The sequence below is a fragment of the Perna viridis genome, chromosome 2, assembly GCF_037379345.1.
Source record: "Perna viridis isolate PV_CMFRI_1.1 ecotype Kerala chromosome 2, ASM3737934v1, whole genome shotgun sequence".
In the NCBI taxonomy this organism is placed as follows: domain Eukaryota; kingdom Metazoa; phylum Mollusca; class Bivalvia; order Mytilida; family Mytilidae; genus Perna; species Perna viridis.
In genome coordinates, this window is record NC_142446.1 from 46845050 (window position 1) to 46861665 (window position 16616).

Sequence of the window (16616 nt, forward strand, 5' to 3'; positions counted from 1 at the left end):
TATTTTAGTTGGTTTTCGTTATTTTAAAGGCTGATTAATTTTGAGAACACACAAACAACATTTAATAAAAATAATTTTATTTACATGGTACATGAAAGCAATCTACCCATAGTTAGTTAAAATGAAATGTAAATATTTGTTGTGCTAAATATGTTGTCCTTTAGAGTTCCTCACATCAAATTTATATGCAATAACAACACCTATAAAAAAAAAAACAAGTCACTAATTTATAAATAGAAATTTGATTTACGTTAATGATGAAAAAATTCAGTAACTAATTAGGATTAAGTATGAAATTATTTTTACTGTGTAAAATATTTTCTAGAACAGAAGAAATTTTCATGAATAAAAAATAACCTGTTTTGTTTTGCTTTAAACAAAAGAAAACCACTAATGCTTTATGAATAAAATTCAATTCTTACATAATTAGAGAAGAATATTCAAGATTTTTAAATGTTCAATGGTTCCATGCCTACCTTTCTGGAGGACCTGATGTTAATACTGTTTTTTTATGGAAGTTCATATTGTTAGTTCTTCAGTTTTTTTAGGTTACAGTACTTCTTGTTTTCTTTTATCTTCAGTTTTTATATGTAATCTCTTTCATTTGGTTCACTTGATTGTGTATTTAGATCTGTTTTTTTTTTTTTTTTTTCGTGTTTTCACATTCAGTCCGTGTACTTGGATTTTGATATATTTTAATTGTCCCATTGTTGACCCTTCACTTTGTTTGTTTTACCAAAATTCCCAAGTGAAGGCAGTTTTTTTTACCTGACACAAAATCATGACAATGCCTTTTTTTGAACCATCAACAGTAACGCTTTTATAGGAATTTAAAACTTACTGGTCAGTGAGAAAGCAGCACATAGAAAGTACATTCCATACCATCCTATTACAGTTTTAAGATTCTCTGAAAGAACAGCTCCTATTGGTGATGTTATAACCTGAAATTGAACAAGGGTTAAAAGTTCAATTATATTGCCACACTTTAATTCATAAACAATACAATTATTATAATTGAAAATAAAAACCTGTAAATAGTCCTAGAAAATAAAATTTTTGAAATCTATGCACTGATGCACTGAAAATAAGCAATGTTTAAATATCTGTTATCTTTGAATGTTGCAAAAATCATGAAAAAACCTAGAAAATTACCTTAACAGAGCAGTAATTTTACTACAACCACTTTTGCATGAAGGTCAAAGAATATATTTTGGGAAAAAAACAAATGCCTTTTTTGTGACTATAATCATTAAATTAAGATAGTGGTAAAAGTTAACTATCTCAATTCTTTGGTATGGTATGTCAAAAGAAAACATTTACATGCATGTACTTTCAATAAAACAATTTGATGTTTTAGTTTTATGTACTATGTACTAAAATACTGTTTTACTTACTGAAGCAGTAAAGACCAACCCATATATGATAGGATACTGAGATTGTCCAAATGATTTTGAGGTAGCAGTTGGTAGCAGTGAAAAATTCCCAGAAAAACACAGAAACAGCAGGCACACAAATACAAGAAAAAGACCTTTTCCTGCTAAATTTGTCAGTCCAAAAGATAATGTTAATGCTGCAAAAGACCCACAGGAACACATCATAGCCACCTGAAAAAAAGAAAAGTTGCATTCACATAACACTACCATTACCTACATATTTTGCGTGGGTTTATTAAAAAAAATATTAAGATGAGAATTTCCTCAAGTACTGTGTTTTTCCTCAAATCTTCAATTTCAAGTGATCTGATAGGTCAAAATTTGAGTTGAGGAAGGATTTGAGGAAAATCTCAATTTCTGATGTTTTTTTTTAAACCGGACCCAGTTTAAAAAATGGTGGACCCTAAACTCCACTAAATCTGTTTCTGCTAATTTTTGTACTAGAACCACTTCATTATATTTAACCCTTCTATCTGATGTAAAATAAATTTCATCCGGTTGTTGGTCATTAGATGGTATATGCACTTGGGAGTAAATCTTTATAAGATATATTTGCTTGACTTACTCTAAAGGTATAACGATCTGCTATATAACCCCACATTATTCTCCCACAACCATTGAAAATTGCTGCTAATGATCCTACTATGGCTAAAAAGTGATCATCTTTTATAAATGTCTGTCCATATGCCTATAAAATATTATGGTAATTCATTAAATAGTACACAGTTTTAGTAGAGTTGAAAATTCAAAATTAACTGCAAGTACTTCAGAATAATTTAGGTTTCATTTAAAAGTTAAAGAACCTTTGTGAGCTGGCTTACATATCACACACGCCACAATTTGCACTCTTTAAACAAGTCCAGTCCCTATACCTAAATAGTGGTACCCTTTGACCGACTTCTGTGGAAATCAGTCCCATTCAAGCTTTCATTTATAGCTACTAACCATTTACCAAAGTTTTTAAGAATATCATAAAAAGAAACCACAAAAAACATGCTCTATCCAGGGGACAACATGCTATGATGGACGGGTCATAACATATACCCCCGCAACCCATGGCATGTATATATCTGTCTACAATGATGAACAAATCTGTATACCATGCATTTTATCACTTTGTAAATTCTCAAACGTACATAATAACTAACAATCGTGATTAGAAGACGAAACTATTCATTGTAGTAGCTCATATTAACAAGTTTTTCACAGTCCAAATTAATCGGCATGAGGTGATTGTAACGGAGCAGGACGAACATGTATTTATACCTTGTATAGTCCTGACACGAACTGAATGCCCTGACCATTAAATAGATATATAAACCATAACTGGAAGAAACCTTTAGTCTTTATAGCTTCTCTCCAAGTGAGGTCAATCTCTTTTGGTGGTCTAAAATGTATTACAATGTCTGTTATTAAAATAACTACACTTTAAATACATGATCTTGTTAGATGAAATGCTGGAAAGAAAAGAACAGAAAAGAGCTTTTAATCTTTTTCAATCCTTTTTTTAACGGTCATGATATTTATTTAACAATCAAGATATCCTCACATGTGACGTCTCTTACATTTTCTTATGAAATATTTTATATTTGATATTAGACATTATTATATTTATTCATCAGTCAACATATTCTAATATATGGATATAATTCTCATATTTTGATAAAGATTTTCCTTAAAAAAGTTATACATTATATCTGATATTTTATATCTTCTATTTCTGAATTGTTTTGTTTCAGTCCGCCGTTTTCTGTTCTATCTATTTTTTTCTCCATTTTCTAGTTTTGGCTGTTAAGTTACACTTCTACACGCCGTTCAAACATGTATATTATAGTGTGTCTTACCTTTCAACTTCTTGTTCGGGATCGTCGTCAAATTCTTGTGGTACCAGTTTGTACTAAGAAGAAAGAAATATAGGGTTTCGATTACAAAGGTACATATAATCGCAATCTTCTCTTCCTAACTTAGAATTTTCCACAAATTGCACTTTTCGTTTTTTCAATGGATGTTAAACTGGCAATTCATTCTTTGAAATGTATAGAACTGATACAATAATAACCATGATTGTACGGTAGTTGAATTGGAATCTGTAAAATTAACATGACCATCACCTGATTTGGTGGATCCTTCAATAATAAACAACCAATGACTTGTATTACAGCGTAACAACCACCTAGTAATAGAAAGCTCTCTGGTACCTTGTGCAGTATGGAATCCTGGGTGAAATATCTGATATCAGACATGATAATAATAATCAACAAAACTATAGTCAAATATTACAGATTAACAGATAGCAAAGATCAATATAATTTCAATTGTTTAATTGCAATTCAACCACAAATATAAAAGTCTTCACAACAGGTACAAAATATCTCTATCCAACAAATTTCGGAGGCAAATACGGAGATGTTATGCTTATTCATTTCTAAAATTACCAGAATTTAGACAGCTGGAACGATGGCTTCTTGTATCGAAACAAAAGCATTCAAGCATTTTGCGACGTCCAAAACAGAAAAGAATCTTTGTATATAGTACATAGCTGCATGATTTAAAAAAGACGATAGTCGCCCAGTAGTTGTATTAGCCAGTATTATTTCTTATACGTTGAAAAATTAAGTATCTGTCCATATACAATTCAGACACTGCCCATAGTAAAGTGATTCATGGTGTAGAAAAACGCATCGATCAGAAGACGCTTTTTTGGTCCACATATGCAGGCGCTGATCCAAGGACGCGTACCGGGCATACGCCCCCCTAAATCGGTAAGAAAAAAAATACCACAAGTTTCACCCCATAATATTTTTTGCTTTCCTTTGCTTTGCACTGCATTTAATTCAATTAACCTCCCCCCTAAACTCAAATCCTGGATCAGCCCCTAATATGCTATATTTTTATGTGACAATAGTCCTTTCTGTATTTAGATCTGTACTGTTGAGAAAATTACACTTTAACTTCCCACTAAAATCAACCAAATCAAACCAAACCAAGAACTATAACTCTTGCAAAGTGCTAATTTCATGTACAATCTATATAAATTTTATCTCAAAAGCGCAACCCCCAAATGAAAAACTAAGACTGGTTATGTGACCTATAATGGTTTCTGAACAAGAAAAAAAAACTCAATTCGGTGGGTTTTTGACATGCATGAATCACCTCCTGTCTGAATTTTAGAAAGACTGCTACTTAAAATAACAAGTACCTACTTATCGCCTCCTACTTTTAGATCTGCTCCTTTGTTATCTGGGTTGATGAAAGCGGTCTGAACTTGGTCAAAAATAAAAGCCCCACTTCCAAAGCCTGCTACAACGAGGCCAGAGACTAGTCCTTTATGATTTGGAAACCACTTAAAGTCAAGCATTTAAAACAATATCATATAACATGGAAAGCACTTTTATTGTATAACAAAATCGAATATGAAACTTCCCTGACAAAATTTACTCACTGCATGATAGTACTAACTCATAGTCGAAGACTAACAGGTTTTCTAGAAAAGCAAGGCCGCTTACCCTACCGGTGCATTTAATCCATACTCTAAGTTTTGAGTAGAGTCCGTCTTGTTTATTCATTAATTAGTTTGCGTGTTTATTCTTTTTAGTTAATGTATGTTATTTATGGTGCTTTACCTGTTTTCAAGGCCTTGGCCTTGTCCCCAGATTATGGATATTATGTACCTAAATGCTTTCATTTTACAAACACGAGCAGATCTGTCTAACAGAGCTAGTTTTTGGACTTACCTTCACACTATACAAGCAAAAAAAACGGTGTAAAGTTCAATTATAACAACTATTCTGTGCATGATATATTGCTCTTTGATAATCTTTATTCAAGTTCTTTCGGTTATGATACCCCTAGACGCCAATAACTGACAAACCTTTTGTCCACAATTAAGAGGTACAGCATACGCAATACCGACACCGAACCCGAACATCATTCCATATGTGACGACTACAGCAGTAAACGATTTCTGTACAGTAAAGTAAGTCAGTGCAACTCCACCACTATACAACAAAAAGGCAAAACAATAACAAATAGTAAAGCGGTCCTTTGCTGTCAACTGTGTTAAGTTAAACTGAGTTAAAATAGAACATATGATTTTAACTAGACTCAGAACATCGCAATCTGAAGCATTTAACGAACCGATAAGTTTTATATTCTTACATATACCAGAACTCAGTTGATTTTATAAACAACAAACCTTGAAATCCATGCTCCTACTAATGTAGTAAGCTGTGGTCCTATTTTGGGGTACATGAAACCTCCAACAAACATAGACGCCCCCTGTCCCATAGCAGCCAGTGAGAAAATCCATATACTCTGGGAATACGTCAAGTTGTCATCGACGTGATGCTGGCGCAGATATGAAGTTATATATGGTGTCATATTGCCTATTTAGATATAAGAAATTATGTTTTTAATAAACAGGAGACGATTCATGCATGTAAAAAATCCAACGAATTTTTAACTTTTATTTCTAATTCAGAAACAGTTACTGACCATATAACAAGTCTTAGTTTGTTAGTTGGTTGTCGCACTTTCGAGATAAAAACTGTATAGATTATGTATGAAATTGATTTATCGTTCTTGATTTTGCTGAATTTGGTTGATTCTAGTAGGGTTTCCCAAAGGCAAATCGACATACAGTTACGTTAAAATAAAGCATATGCAGAGCGGAAAACTTCAAAAGCATCGTATGGTAGGGTTTTCTATACCACGGATCACTTATCATAGGCAATGTCTGGATTTTATATGGACTGGTACTTAATAACATATTTTCATTAATAACATATATTGGCTTGATTTGCATAGAACTTCAAGTACAGGCTTTTATGCCGATAGGACCAAAGCGCACCTCCTAAAAATTCTATCATTGAATTTTGACATAAAAAACATAACATAACAACAAAAAATCAAAGAAACAAAAACACAAGCAAACAACAACGAAAAAAAAACAAGAAAAAAATCACCCACCAAAAAAACAAAAAACAAAAAAAAAAAAAAAAAAAAAAAAAAAAAAAAAAAACGAAACAAAACAAAACCAAAAACCAAAAACACCAGGACATATATATTACCAAATGGTAAATACACATCCATGAAAAAAATCGACTTTTCTGTCATACATGTATAAGGAGTAGGTCAAACATGTACATAAATAATTTATACATCGAATAAGTAAAATACATACATGTACAACGAATCGGTATTGACACGTACATGTACTTACCAAAAGTATAGATGGTACCAAGAGAGACATGGACAAGAATTCCTCCTAATACAACTGAGTATCCCCTCCATCGCGATTCCATCGTATCAGGACTTATTGTTACTACAGGTTATTACATAGTCTTGTTTTGATCAAACATGAATTCGTATCGGTCATATTACCAATGTACAAATCACGTGAACATCATATCTCAGTGACATATTTAAAGAATGTAAAATGTACATACAGATCAATAAATAAATAGCGTTGGCATATCAATGGCGAAGTAGATCTTCGGTCGACTTACTGTTTTAAAGCCAATTTTGAACAAAAGATGTGGCAAACCAGGCATTTTCAGGATAATTACTTTGACGCTCTTTCCCCTTGGAATAAATCATAGTTGTATGTGAATAATCCTAATGCAGGGGTCATCGTCTTCATATTTGTGGTAACAAAATAGAGATGATAGGCATATATGCTATGTCAGTATAATGCAACAATGTATGTCTGTTGACATCGTCTAGTCTTCAACATTCAGTACAGACAGACTCGTACTAGAGAATAATTATGTACCTTCAACCAGAACACACTTAAAAACAAATGAAGTGCAACCCCGTAAGCAATGGCACTAGTAGAAAATGTAGCTTTTATAGATGCAGGCATGACGAATATAAAACTATGAAATTAACCAAGATGTTAAAATTTTGCGAGCAGAAAAAAAAACAAAATCACGACCGTAATTATTATTTGATGAAAAAATTACATTTTATATAATTTCCTATTCGTTTAGGCAAAGGAAGCAAGTCGAGTTTATGGCATATGTTCGAACGCAAATGACAAAATATGGTTAAAATACAAATGTCTGTCAAATGTCTTGGAAGGTCTGCACATTTCCGCAAAGAATCTAAAACATGGGGTTTCATTAATGAGGCAATAGTACTGTTCTCTTTGTCACAGTAACACAACCATTTTGAAACATTGTAACCATGGTTACACAGAATATTGACTATGTCCATTGATTCTTTATACGCAGCAAGTTCAAACGCGTCTATTTTGATATCTTGGTCCTGCAGGCGACAAAAGCATACTGTTTCCAGTCGACATTTCCATTCAAGTAGTGTCGAAATCGTTTTAAGATCTTCGTTTTTAACAGCAAGCATTAGTGGAAATATTTCGGAGAAAGGTACTGCAAAATATATTCTTTTTGTTTTCACGTGACGGAAGTAATGCATTTAACACTATACAATTAAACAAACATAATCGCTAATGCATTCATGAGTTTTGAAGAGGTTAAAAAATATGACCTCTAGAGATAAAACACGTCATTTATTTCAAAAGATGTAATGTTTAACAGTAACCAGTTGACCTATTTGAGAAAAAATATATAAATATTTAAAAGTACTCAGATATATTGCCCAGTCCACCGATTATACTAACAATTGTTTCAGTTATCGAATATATTTATTTTGTTCACAGACGTCTTGTCCATAATCATACTGACTACAAAAATTCAATTAAGTACCACGACTTGTTCGAATTCTTCAGGCCTTGGAGATTTCATTTAAAACTAGGTCTACACCAAAGTACAACTAGATTTTTATAAGTACTTTAAAAAGACTGACGTTTACTTGCCTTTGATATCAACATCTGCTTCATTTTCAAGAAAATATCTTACAAATTGATGGCACTGAGATTTGACAGCCATCATGAGTGGGTTGCAGCTTTCTGTGTCTGAAATATTCATAGCCGCTCCTGCTTCGGTCATCAGAACAACCATAGCTGTGACGTCACTGGGCGGTTCTAATGCTTCCCATTTCTGTAGGTGTTGGGTGAAGATATGAGTCAACGGGGTTCTACCTGTGCCATCTATGATGTTGAGGTCGACATTCTGTTCCAGTAAAAATTGAACAGCCGCAACCTTCTTGGTAATAACGGCTAGCTGTGAATATACAAGTAGTAATAAAACAAAATGAGTACTTATACTTGTTCAAATGCCTATTTATAAAACGGCTGGAAATTTTTTTAATGAAATCAGCGGATGCTTACCGCTCTACACATTTAATTGGAACTTGGGTTGCTCGTTCCATTTCTGTTTTCTGTGAATTTTGCAGTAGGCTATTCGTTGTCGTTGGTTGCTTCTATCACCGTTTTTTGTCTTTGCACCTTCACTTTTTCGATTTAAGCGCGAAAATCTTTGATTTCTTATCAAAATTTTGTAAGAATCAAGTACAGGTTCACATAAGCATCACGCAGTTGGTGATACGTCCAATTTTTTGTAAACCTCTTCAATAGTGTAAATGTATCAATTATACATGTTCATGTTCCACCAGTGGTTTGATAACCGGAAACTGGGAAAGTGTGGAAGGTATGACTGGTTACACAGTAAACTGGAGTGAGGAAAGAATGGCGAAAAAATTATTTTGTAATAGAATTCATCGAATCTGTTGTGGCTAATACTATTACTTTTCCAGCTTACAATACTGCTCTACTGATACTTTTAACATATATATGTTACTGTCTGAAAGGTTATTCACAAATTTGAATTACCACATTCCTGTATATTTGCGTGAACCTATATTTAAGACTAGTGGTGCATTATGAATTTTGATTGAATTTTAAACGAGGATTTGTTCATGGCGTAGTATTAAAGCTATAGTAAGCGGGATCGAATTCATATCCATGTGTATATACCTTTCGGACGGTCTTGACCAATATCGACAATGCTTGGATGTCCATTGTAGTTTATTTTATACCCGAACTTGAACAAAACAATACTTGAGTTTTGTTCTTTTTCTTTCAATATTACATGTATTTTGTTGCCTCTACAAGTCTAATTCACCCGTTACTGCAAAAGGGGGAGGGTTGTCAGAGTTGAAACAAATCTAAAACCGATCTTTGAAATTAGATGGTTACATTACATCTTACTTACGTGTAATGCATTTCGGTTGTCTCGATGACTTTTAACGTTTACATCAGTCCCGTGAGACACCAATATTTTCATTATCTGTATATAGTTCTCAATATTCTTCAACCACATTAGTGCCATTAGCGGTGTAAAACCCTGATGGTTTTGAATATTTGGGTTACCACCGTTTTGTAAAAGCATTTCGGTTATCACCTCTGACCCGTATTCGACAGCAAAATGTAAAGCGGTTCGCCCACTGGAATCTTGAATGTCAATTGTTGAAGAATTTGCTTCGAGTAATAGTTTAACAATATCCAGATTGTTTGCGCAAATTGCGTACATTAATGACGTCATGCGGAATTTATCGGCTGCATTTATCAAGGCGCCGTTCTCCAACAGTAGCCGTATACACTCTGTGCGTCCTTTTGCACAAGCAAAGTGTAAAATTGTTTTGCTGTTGACATGAGAAAGGTCATCAAAGTATTGATTCACATCTGCACCTTGAACTAGTAGTTGTTGTAACAGAAGATAGTCATCGCTATCTACGGCGTGATACATTTCAGCAGATAAATCAGCCATTTATTTTTTTTGTGCAATACAAGAAGAATAAGTAGTGTAACTGACCTGAGAAATGCTTGCTAGGGAGTATTTACCTACAAAAAGATATATATGAGGTGTATGCACCAAAACGTCAAAACACTGACAGCACAACAGAGAGAACATGTCGCACAATACACAGAAACTAAGCGTTCGCGCACGCGCACAATCACACTAGCACACTCTCTTACACACACATATCCATGCAAACTAAAAACGAACATTACGAATCCCACAAAATTAGGTTGGCAGTTCTTGCTTTTTGTAAGACACTCACAGCCCTGCTCGTTAAAGGACATGTTCAGTGAAAAAATCAATTTCAATAAAAGTTATCAGTTACCTTCAAATACCGGTACATGTATTTAGGAAAAAAAATCGAATGCGAATGACCTTGCTTCAATACTAAGTGTTCAGGTGAATTAACTTGAACACAACGATGTCATTTATTTGACCGATTCAGCCCATGTCTCTCTAAAAGAAATGCCGAAGAAAATTAATTTGTTTTGAATGCCATGATTTCTAACAGTGTGACAATCCTGTTAACTTGTTTTACTTAAAATAAATACTATTCATCTACTAAACATGGTATGTACCACACAAACTTTGAAAAAGTGTTTTTTTTCTTTAAAGTATTCTATTTTTACCGTTTATGTTTCCAGTGTCATTTCGTAATTTTGTTTGTATGTTTGTCTCTTGCTTACTATTTGTCTGATGTTATCCTCATGAACCAATAATTTTGATTGATCACTGTGCTTCAGTTCATTTCACTATGGTTTAAGACATGAACTTTACTAAAACAAAGAATCCTAAAGGATACTACTATTGATAATCTAAATATATAATTGTTACTTACATATAATTTGGAAGCATCTTCTATCCTCTATCTACATGTATATTTACTAAGAATGTTGTTAATTAGTGTAGAGGTAATCAAGGGAGAGACTTACACAAGTGGAAGCTATGACTAGTTCTTTTAGATGTGCTCGTTGAGGGGAGTAATAAATACATTTATAAGATCATAAGAGTATAAGTGATTAGAAGTAGTTGTCGATCATTACCCACTATGATCAATAATCAGATCTCTTTCTGATTCTGCCCCGTGCAGGTCCGGGTGTTAAAAGAATAAGCCTGCAGCAGCGCTAAGCTTGTCGTAAAAGGCGACTAAATAGTACTCAGATCCCTAGCCGGGGGCTAGGGCGCTCTTCCCACAGAGCAACTGGGATGTGTGCCCCAGGTGGTGGAATGGGGTACCCCTATCGTGTTACATGCTGGGGTTGTCAGGCTGTAATACAGAAAACCTGACCGCAAACCATAGTGGTGCACCGTGTTGGGAAAGATGCCACGTTCCTCGCACGTGAAAGAACCCTACTGTGGTATTCTCCCGGAGTAGGAACCATAGGGCTCCGCAACAGGAAGCTAAATTGCCCGACCCTACCAAACTCTCCCTATTTCCAGTGGCAATCAAAATTTGTTGACCCCATTGTCCTTGTGTCCCATCCCTTTTTCATTTCATTATCATTTCATGTTCATTTTATCATCAATTTCATGTTCATCGTCTGAATATAGCTGAATATTGCTGCTCGGACGTTAAACCCCAACAAACAAAACCAAACTTTCTGATTCTTCACAAATTTAACGTTCGTATTTGTTGTGTCTTTTCACCAACGATGACATCAACGGTTTGGGTATAAATGCAATTTGGAGTCGGAACGATAACTTTATTATAGCGCCTCCATACTTCCCTTGTTCAACGTGTCATAGATATCCTTTCCTTTTTCGTCTATCCTGGACTCAACATTTTAAGAGCAACTCGGCGGGTGTTTAAAAACATGTAATTTTGTTTATAATATGACAAAAAATGGAATAATCAGTTGTTTGGAAAAAGTAATACTGTGAAAATACTGGAAGACCAAACCACGAAATTTGGTTCCAAATGAAGAGGAGATTTCAATTGAAGTGTATAATGAAAACCTCAAAACCACGAATTCAAGAATCCACGAATTTGTGTTTCTTCCAAAATCGACGAAAATTGGCATCCAAGAATTAAATTACTTTCACAGTACTATGTCAGATTAACAAATACTGTACATGTATATTAAAAGTATGAACGAACTCTATAACAATGCTGCTTTATTCTGGCTGGAAAAAATAATGGTAATCACAAAAAGCAAATTTTCAGATATGTCTGGATGCTTACTGGCAATGGTAAAGCGTCAACTTTCTCAGAAATATTTGAAGATATAGCTTTATAAATAGAAAGCGTACAACACTTTAACAACGAATTAGGAGAGTTAGCAGACAAACGCAACAAGTTCAACATATCAATATTATTTTTTAATGACGACGGTACATTGTCACCACACTCCGCTTCTCTGAGATATTGGTGTTTAGATGTATTGTAACCAGCAAACACTAAAAGTTCGACTATATCCCATAATTCCTGGTTAACCGCCAGTTGAAATGGATCAAACTCGTAGTCATTGCGCCGAATGCGACATCTACCGACGACATCGAGACGACAATTCCAATTCAATAGAGCTCTAATTGTCTCAATATCTTTCTGTTTCACAGCGAGGAGTAATGGAGTTAATCCATTGTAATGAACTGAAATAAACAGATAGTATGTCATGTAATTAAGTTACAAGGAAGTGTGGCGAAACATCATTTGACTTTCAAGTTCGAATTGTACTTTGATTAATTAAGTCTACGGTGAATTGGCTATTAAATGGGAACTATTGAACGGTTATATTTTGTTATTAAAAAAATCTTAACGCCTCAAAACAACTCAAAACCCATAAAAATACTAATAATTGTATTACATAGCCTGCATCATTCAAACTGTTACATGTGTCAACTATGCTAGTTTTACTGGAAACAAGTAACGACTGACCTAAAATTAGAGTCGACTGGAAGTCAAAGATCCGGGACCCACACCCATGAATATCCAAGCACGCAACATACAACTTAGACGCACAACAGTAGAAACTAAGTATTTTCATTTCAAGGAAGTACCTTCCGTTTTTTCTGCAGTTAAACAGAGATTTTATTACATTTCATTTCCTTTGAAATCTTAAAGTATATTCACGACATGGTTTTCCCATGATTGTTTGCTATGTTATAGTATTAAGTTCAAGATCAAGCGTTATAGCGTTCATATAAATATAGTTGTATATTGTCCAATGTTTGATGGTAATTTTTTATTTAATTTGTCTATTCTTGTCATCATAATTTGTGCAATTAAATGATATTGAAAAATTGTGAATCCCTCGATTATTTTTATTTTTTTTATTTGTGACTCATGTATGGGGAAATGCATTGTTGTTGCAAGACTTTTATCGGATAAAACTCACTTGCAGTGTGACGGGTGCCACTGGTGGACCAGGAAATGCTTACACTTCCGGAGCATCTGGTATCACTCCGCGGTTTTGTTGAGTTCATATGGCTAGTGCTTTAGTTTGTGTGTTTGTGTTAGGTCATGTTTTCCTTATCTTCAGTTTTTATATGTATATGTAATATATTTCATTCGGATCGCCACATAGTATATTCAAAACGTCTTTAATTGTTTCCTGTTTTCACGTTCACGCTAAGAACTTAGATTTTGATATATCTGAATTGTCAAATTATAGACTCCTCGGTATTTTTTGCTAAAATTTGCCCACTTTCTTTAAAATTGTTTTGCCTTCTGGTTTCAAACTGATTCTCATGTCGTGATCGTAAAACTGTAGTTTAGATCCCTTCTGTGTTTTTTATGGTTTTAGATTTTGAGACTGTCTTTTATTATAACTGATATTTTGTCAAGACTTTTTAAAGATAAATACAGCGAATAACATTCGAGACCTATTCCCAACGTTGGTGCAACGTCATGAGTTAGTTGGGGTAAATAGATTTATGAGTGGTCAGAAAGAAATTTACCCAAAGTTTAACTAGAACTCGAATTTCAACTCAAACTCTGATTCGAACTCATATCTGAAACACAAAATTAATTGATGTTTCACCACACTCATTACATTGGGACTAGAACAAGCTTTAAAAAGTATAGCGTAGTTTTAAAATTGACATACAAAACATTGAATAATTAAACCAAACCATTGTACTTTAATTAAATGTGTACTTCCTGGAATTCATGACAGTATAAAATAACGAATAGTGTTTCAAAAATGTCAAGACAAATTAATATAGCTCCGAATCATATTGTCCCCGTAAAATATATTGACACGACTTTCCAGGATCAGAGTAGATTGGTCTAGAATATAAGAGACGCAGTATAAATTTGCTTATTCTAAGATTTTTGAAGCTTAAGTTAAACTACAAGGAAAATAAACTCACATGTAATGTTCACATCAGCTCCATAATCGAGGAAAAATCGAACAAGAGGTGGACATCTTGCATATGTCGCCATAATCAATGGATTGGAAAACTCAGTTTTCGTTACATTTAGGTATGTGCCACTCTGTGTAAGAAGTATAACAATAGTCATAACATCATCAGCGACCTCGGAGTTATGTTTATTGGCGGGAATGTTGTAGCATATTAAACTTGTCAATGGTGTTCTTAAAGCTGTGTCTATAACATTGGGATCGGCATTCTGTTTAAGCAAAAGTTCCACAGCGTCGACTTTCTTTGTTATTGCAGCATGCTGAAAGAGTAAAATACGTGACTATGACGGAGACTTTTGAAGAATGAAAAATTCTCTTTTCGAAATCTAACAAAACAATTTTGTATATAAAAGTACCAATTCTAATTTACATATCGGCTGTTCTCAAAAGAAATTATAATATTTCACAGTTAAGATCAAGATTGGATCAAGGATGTATACAAACCCTTAAAACGGTGTGTCGCATAATACAGTTATACATTAAAACACATCTGAAGGTATACGCAAGCTGGCAAATTTTAGTGGACCCACTTCAGACATATTTTTATCTCTACAAAGAAACGCGGGACGAAATGAGTTACATCATTTTGAGACTTACATGCAAAGCTGATCTTTTTTCTTGAAGATCCCGGAGATGAACATCGGCGCCGTTTTCCAGCAAGATATTCATGATCAAATAGTAATTTGAAACGCCCTTTGCTGACATCAACATCATTAGTGGTGTTACACCAAAATCGGTAGAAATGTTTGGATCTGCACCAAGGTCTAAAAGCAGACGAACGAACTTTTCAGACCCTTCCTCCACAGCGGCATGGAGAACAGATTTGCCGTATTTATCTTGCGAATCTGCAATATCTGGTTCATTCTTTATCAAAATGCCCGCTACTTCATCACGATCTGCAGCTATGCAGTATCTTAAGGGCGTCATACCCCACGGATCACGTGCATTTACTTTGGCGCCATTTTCAAGGAGTACTTTTACGCAGTCTGTTCTGCCTTTTTCACATGCCATATGCAAAATTGATTTCGTACTTATTCTTGCAATGTCTTCAAAAACTTGGTTCACATCTGCTCCATTTGATATCAATCTCCTCAGTTCCTCGCAATTATCGTCCACAATTGACTTGTATAATAGAGCGGATAGGTCTTCCATTTCACACTGCTATGCGCTATGCACCTATAAAGTACGAACACATTGTATAAGTTATCAGACAGTTTAATTTTACTAGCAATTCGTGTTAATTAGATTCTGTTTTCTTTTCGTGAAAGGCAGAAGAAAGATTATTTCTTGAAATACAGAGATAAATCAGTGTCAGCCGGCGTCGCAGTTTTAATTATCAGTATAAATCAACCCACACTGAGCCCCTAATCACAATACATAAGTAGCAAATACGTGCATTGCGCGATATATTTATGAATTTTGATGCATCAAGTCTTTCATACACACATTTTTTGAAAGTATAAAAACTTCTTTTCGATTAAAATAACTTCATTAACACTTACTTTTGATGAAATTATCAAGGAATTATCTTTTCCTCAATTAACACCTGTTTTTCGTTGCATTCCATCATGGCTGAGGTAAAGGTCGTTCGTGCATTAGGTAAACATCATAATGTTCATGTTAGTTATCGTTGTAAGGATATAAATACGCTTAATTCAGGTAACATCAAAGATGTAATTGTCTAAAAGCTTTTGTTTGTAATTCTTTGTTGCTAAACACTTTCAAATCTACCCGTGTAAAATTTCACTGTTCCTTATCTGAACATCCAATAGATTTAGAAAGGCACGAATGGTATCCCAAATCACCAAAAAGATGCTACTAGCATAGGTGATATAAGACCAATTCAGGTCTTTATGATCTTATGCGGATCTAAAAGGGTGGTTGGTGGGCATATGCTCGACGGGTTTAGTTGATTATATAGAAAACACTGGAAGTCACTGGAGCACCCCATCCCCTCTTATGTCAGTCAGTACCATGTACTCTATTTAGAATTTATAAATTTGCCACTAATTGTGTTACTTTGCTTGCTTGTGCCTTTTGTTACTTCAAAAATAACAGAGAAACCAACAACATTAGTAATAAAGGCTATTCATTGTTTCAGGGTC

At 34.2% G+C, this 16616-nt stretch overlaps 2 protein-coding genes across 13 annotated transcripts; both read right to left on the reverse strand.

Moving 5' to 3' along the window:
• Nucleotides 1–60: 60 nt before the first annotated feature.
• On the reverse strand, nucleotides 61–11107 carry LOC148625397 (apicoplast pyruvate carrier 1-like). Of its 12 annotated transcripts, XM_088568906.1 has the most exons (14): nucleotides 10989–11037; nucleotides 9563–10191; nucleotides 8266–8572; nucleotides 6655–7819; nucleotides 5629–5818; nucleotides 5305–5431; nucleotides 4637–4776; nucleotides 3545–3662; nucleotides 3278–3330; nucleotides 2700–2820; nucleotides 1999–2121; nucleotides 1395–1604; nucleotides 842–941; nucleotides 61–200 (listed from the first exon to the last, which is right to left on the reverse strand). In XM_088568906.1, exons 4-14 carry the CDS (start codon nucleotides 6734–6736, stop codon nucleotides 145–147), a joined length of 1320 nt encoding a protein of 439 aa, XP_088425032.1. In that variant the 5' UTR covers nucleotides 6737–7819; nucleotides 8266–8572; nucleotides 9563–10191; nucleotides 10989–11037; the 3' UTR covers nucleotides 61–144. The 12 variants fall into 12 exon arrangements, 4 of the variants coding, with proteins under 4 accessions (XP_088425032.1, XP_088425030.1, XP_088425033.1 ...); XR_015919912.1 differs by lacking the exon at nucleotides 6655–7819 and having other exon boundaries at nucleotides 4633–4776; nucleotides 10989–11080; XM_088568904.1 differs by lacking the exon at nucleotides 6655–7819 and having other exon boundaries at nucleotides 10989–11076.
• A 1141-nt stretch (nucleotides 11108–12248) lies between these two features.
• LOC148625398 (uncharacterized) lies at nucleotides 12249–16145 on the reverse strand. The gene is made up of 4 exons (XM_088568910.1): nucleotides 16014–16145; nucleotides 15109–15687; nucleotides 14462–14771; nucleotides 12249–12739 (listed from the first exon to the last, which is right to left on the reverse strand). The coding sequence occupies exons 2-4, from the start codon at nucleotides 15661–15663 to the stop codon at nucleotides 12294–12296; spliced, it is 1311 nt and encodes a 436-aa protein (XP_088425036.1). The 5' UTR covers nucleotides 15664–15687; nucleotides 16014–16145; the 3' UTR covers nucleotides 12249–12293.
• Nucleotides 16146–16616: the final 471 nt, after the last annotated feature.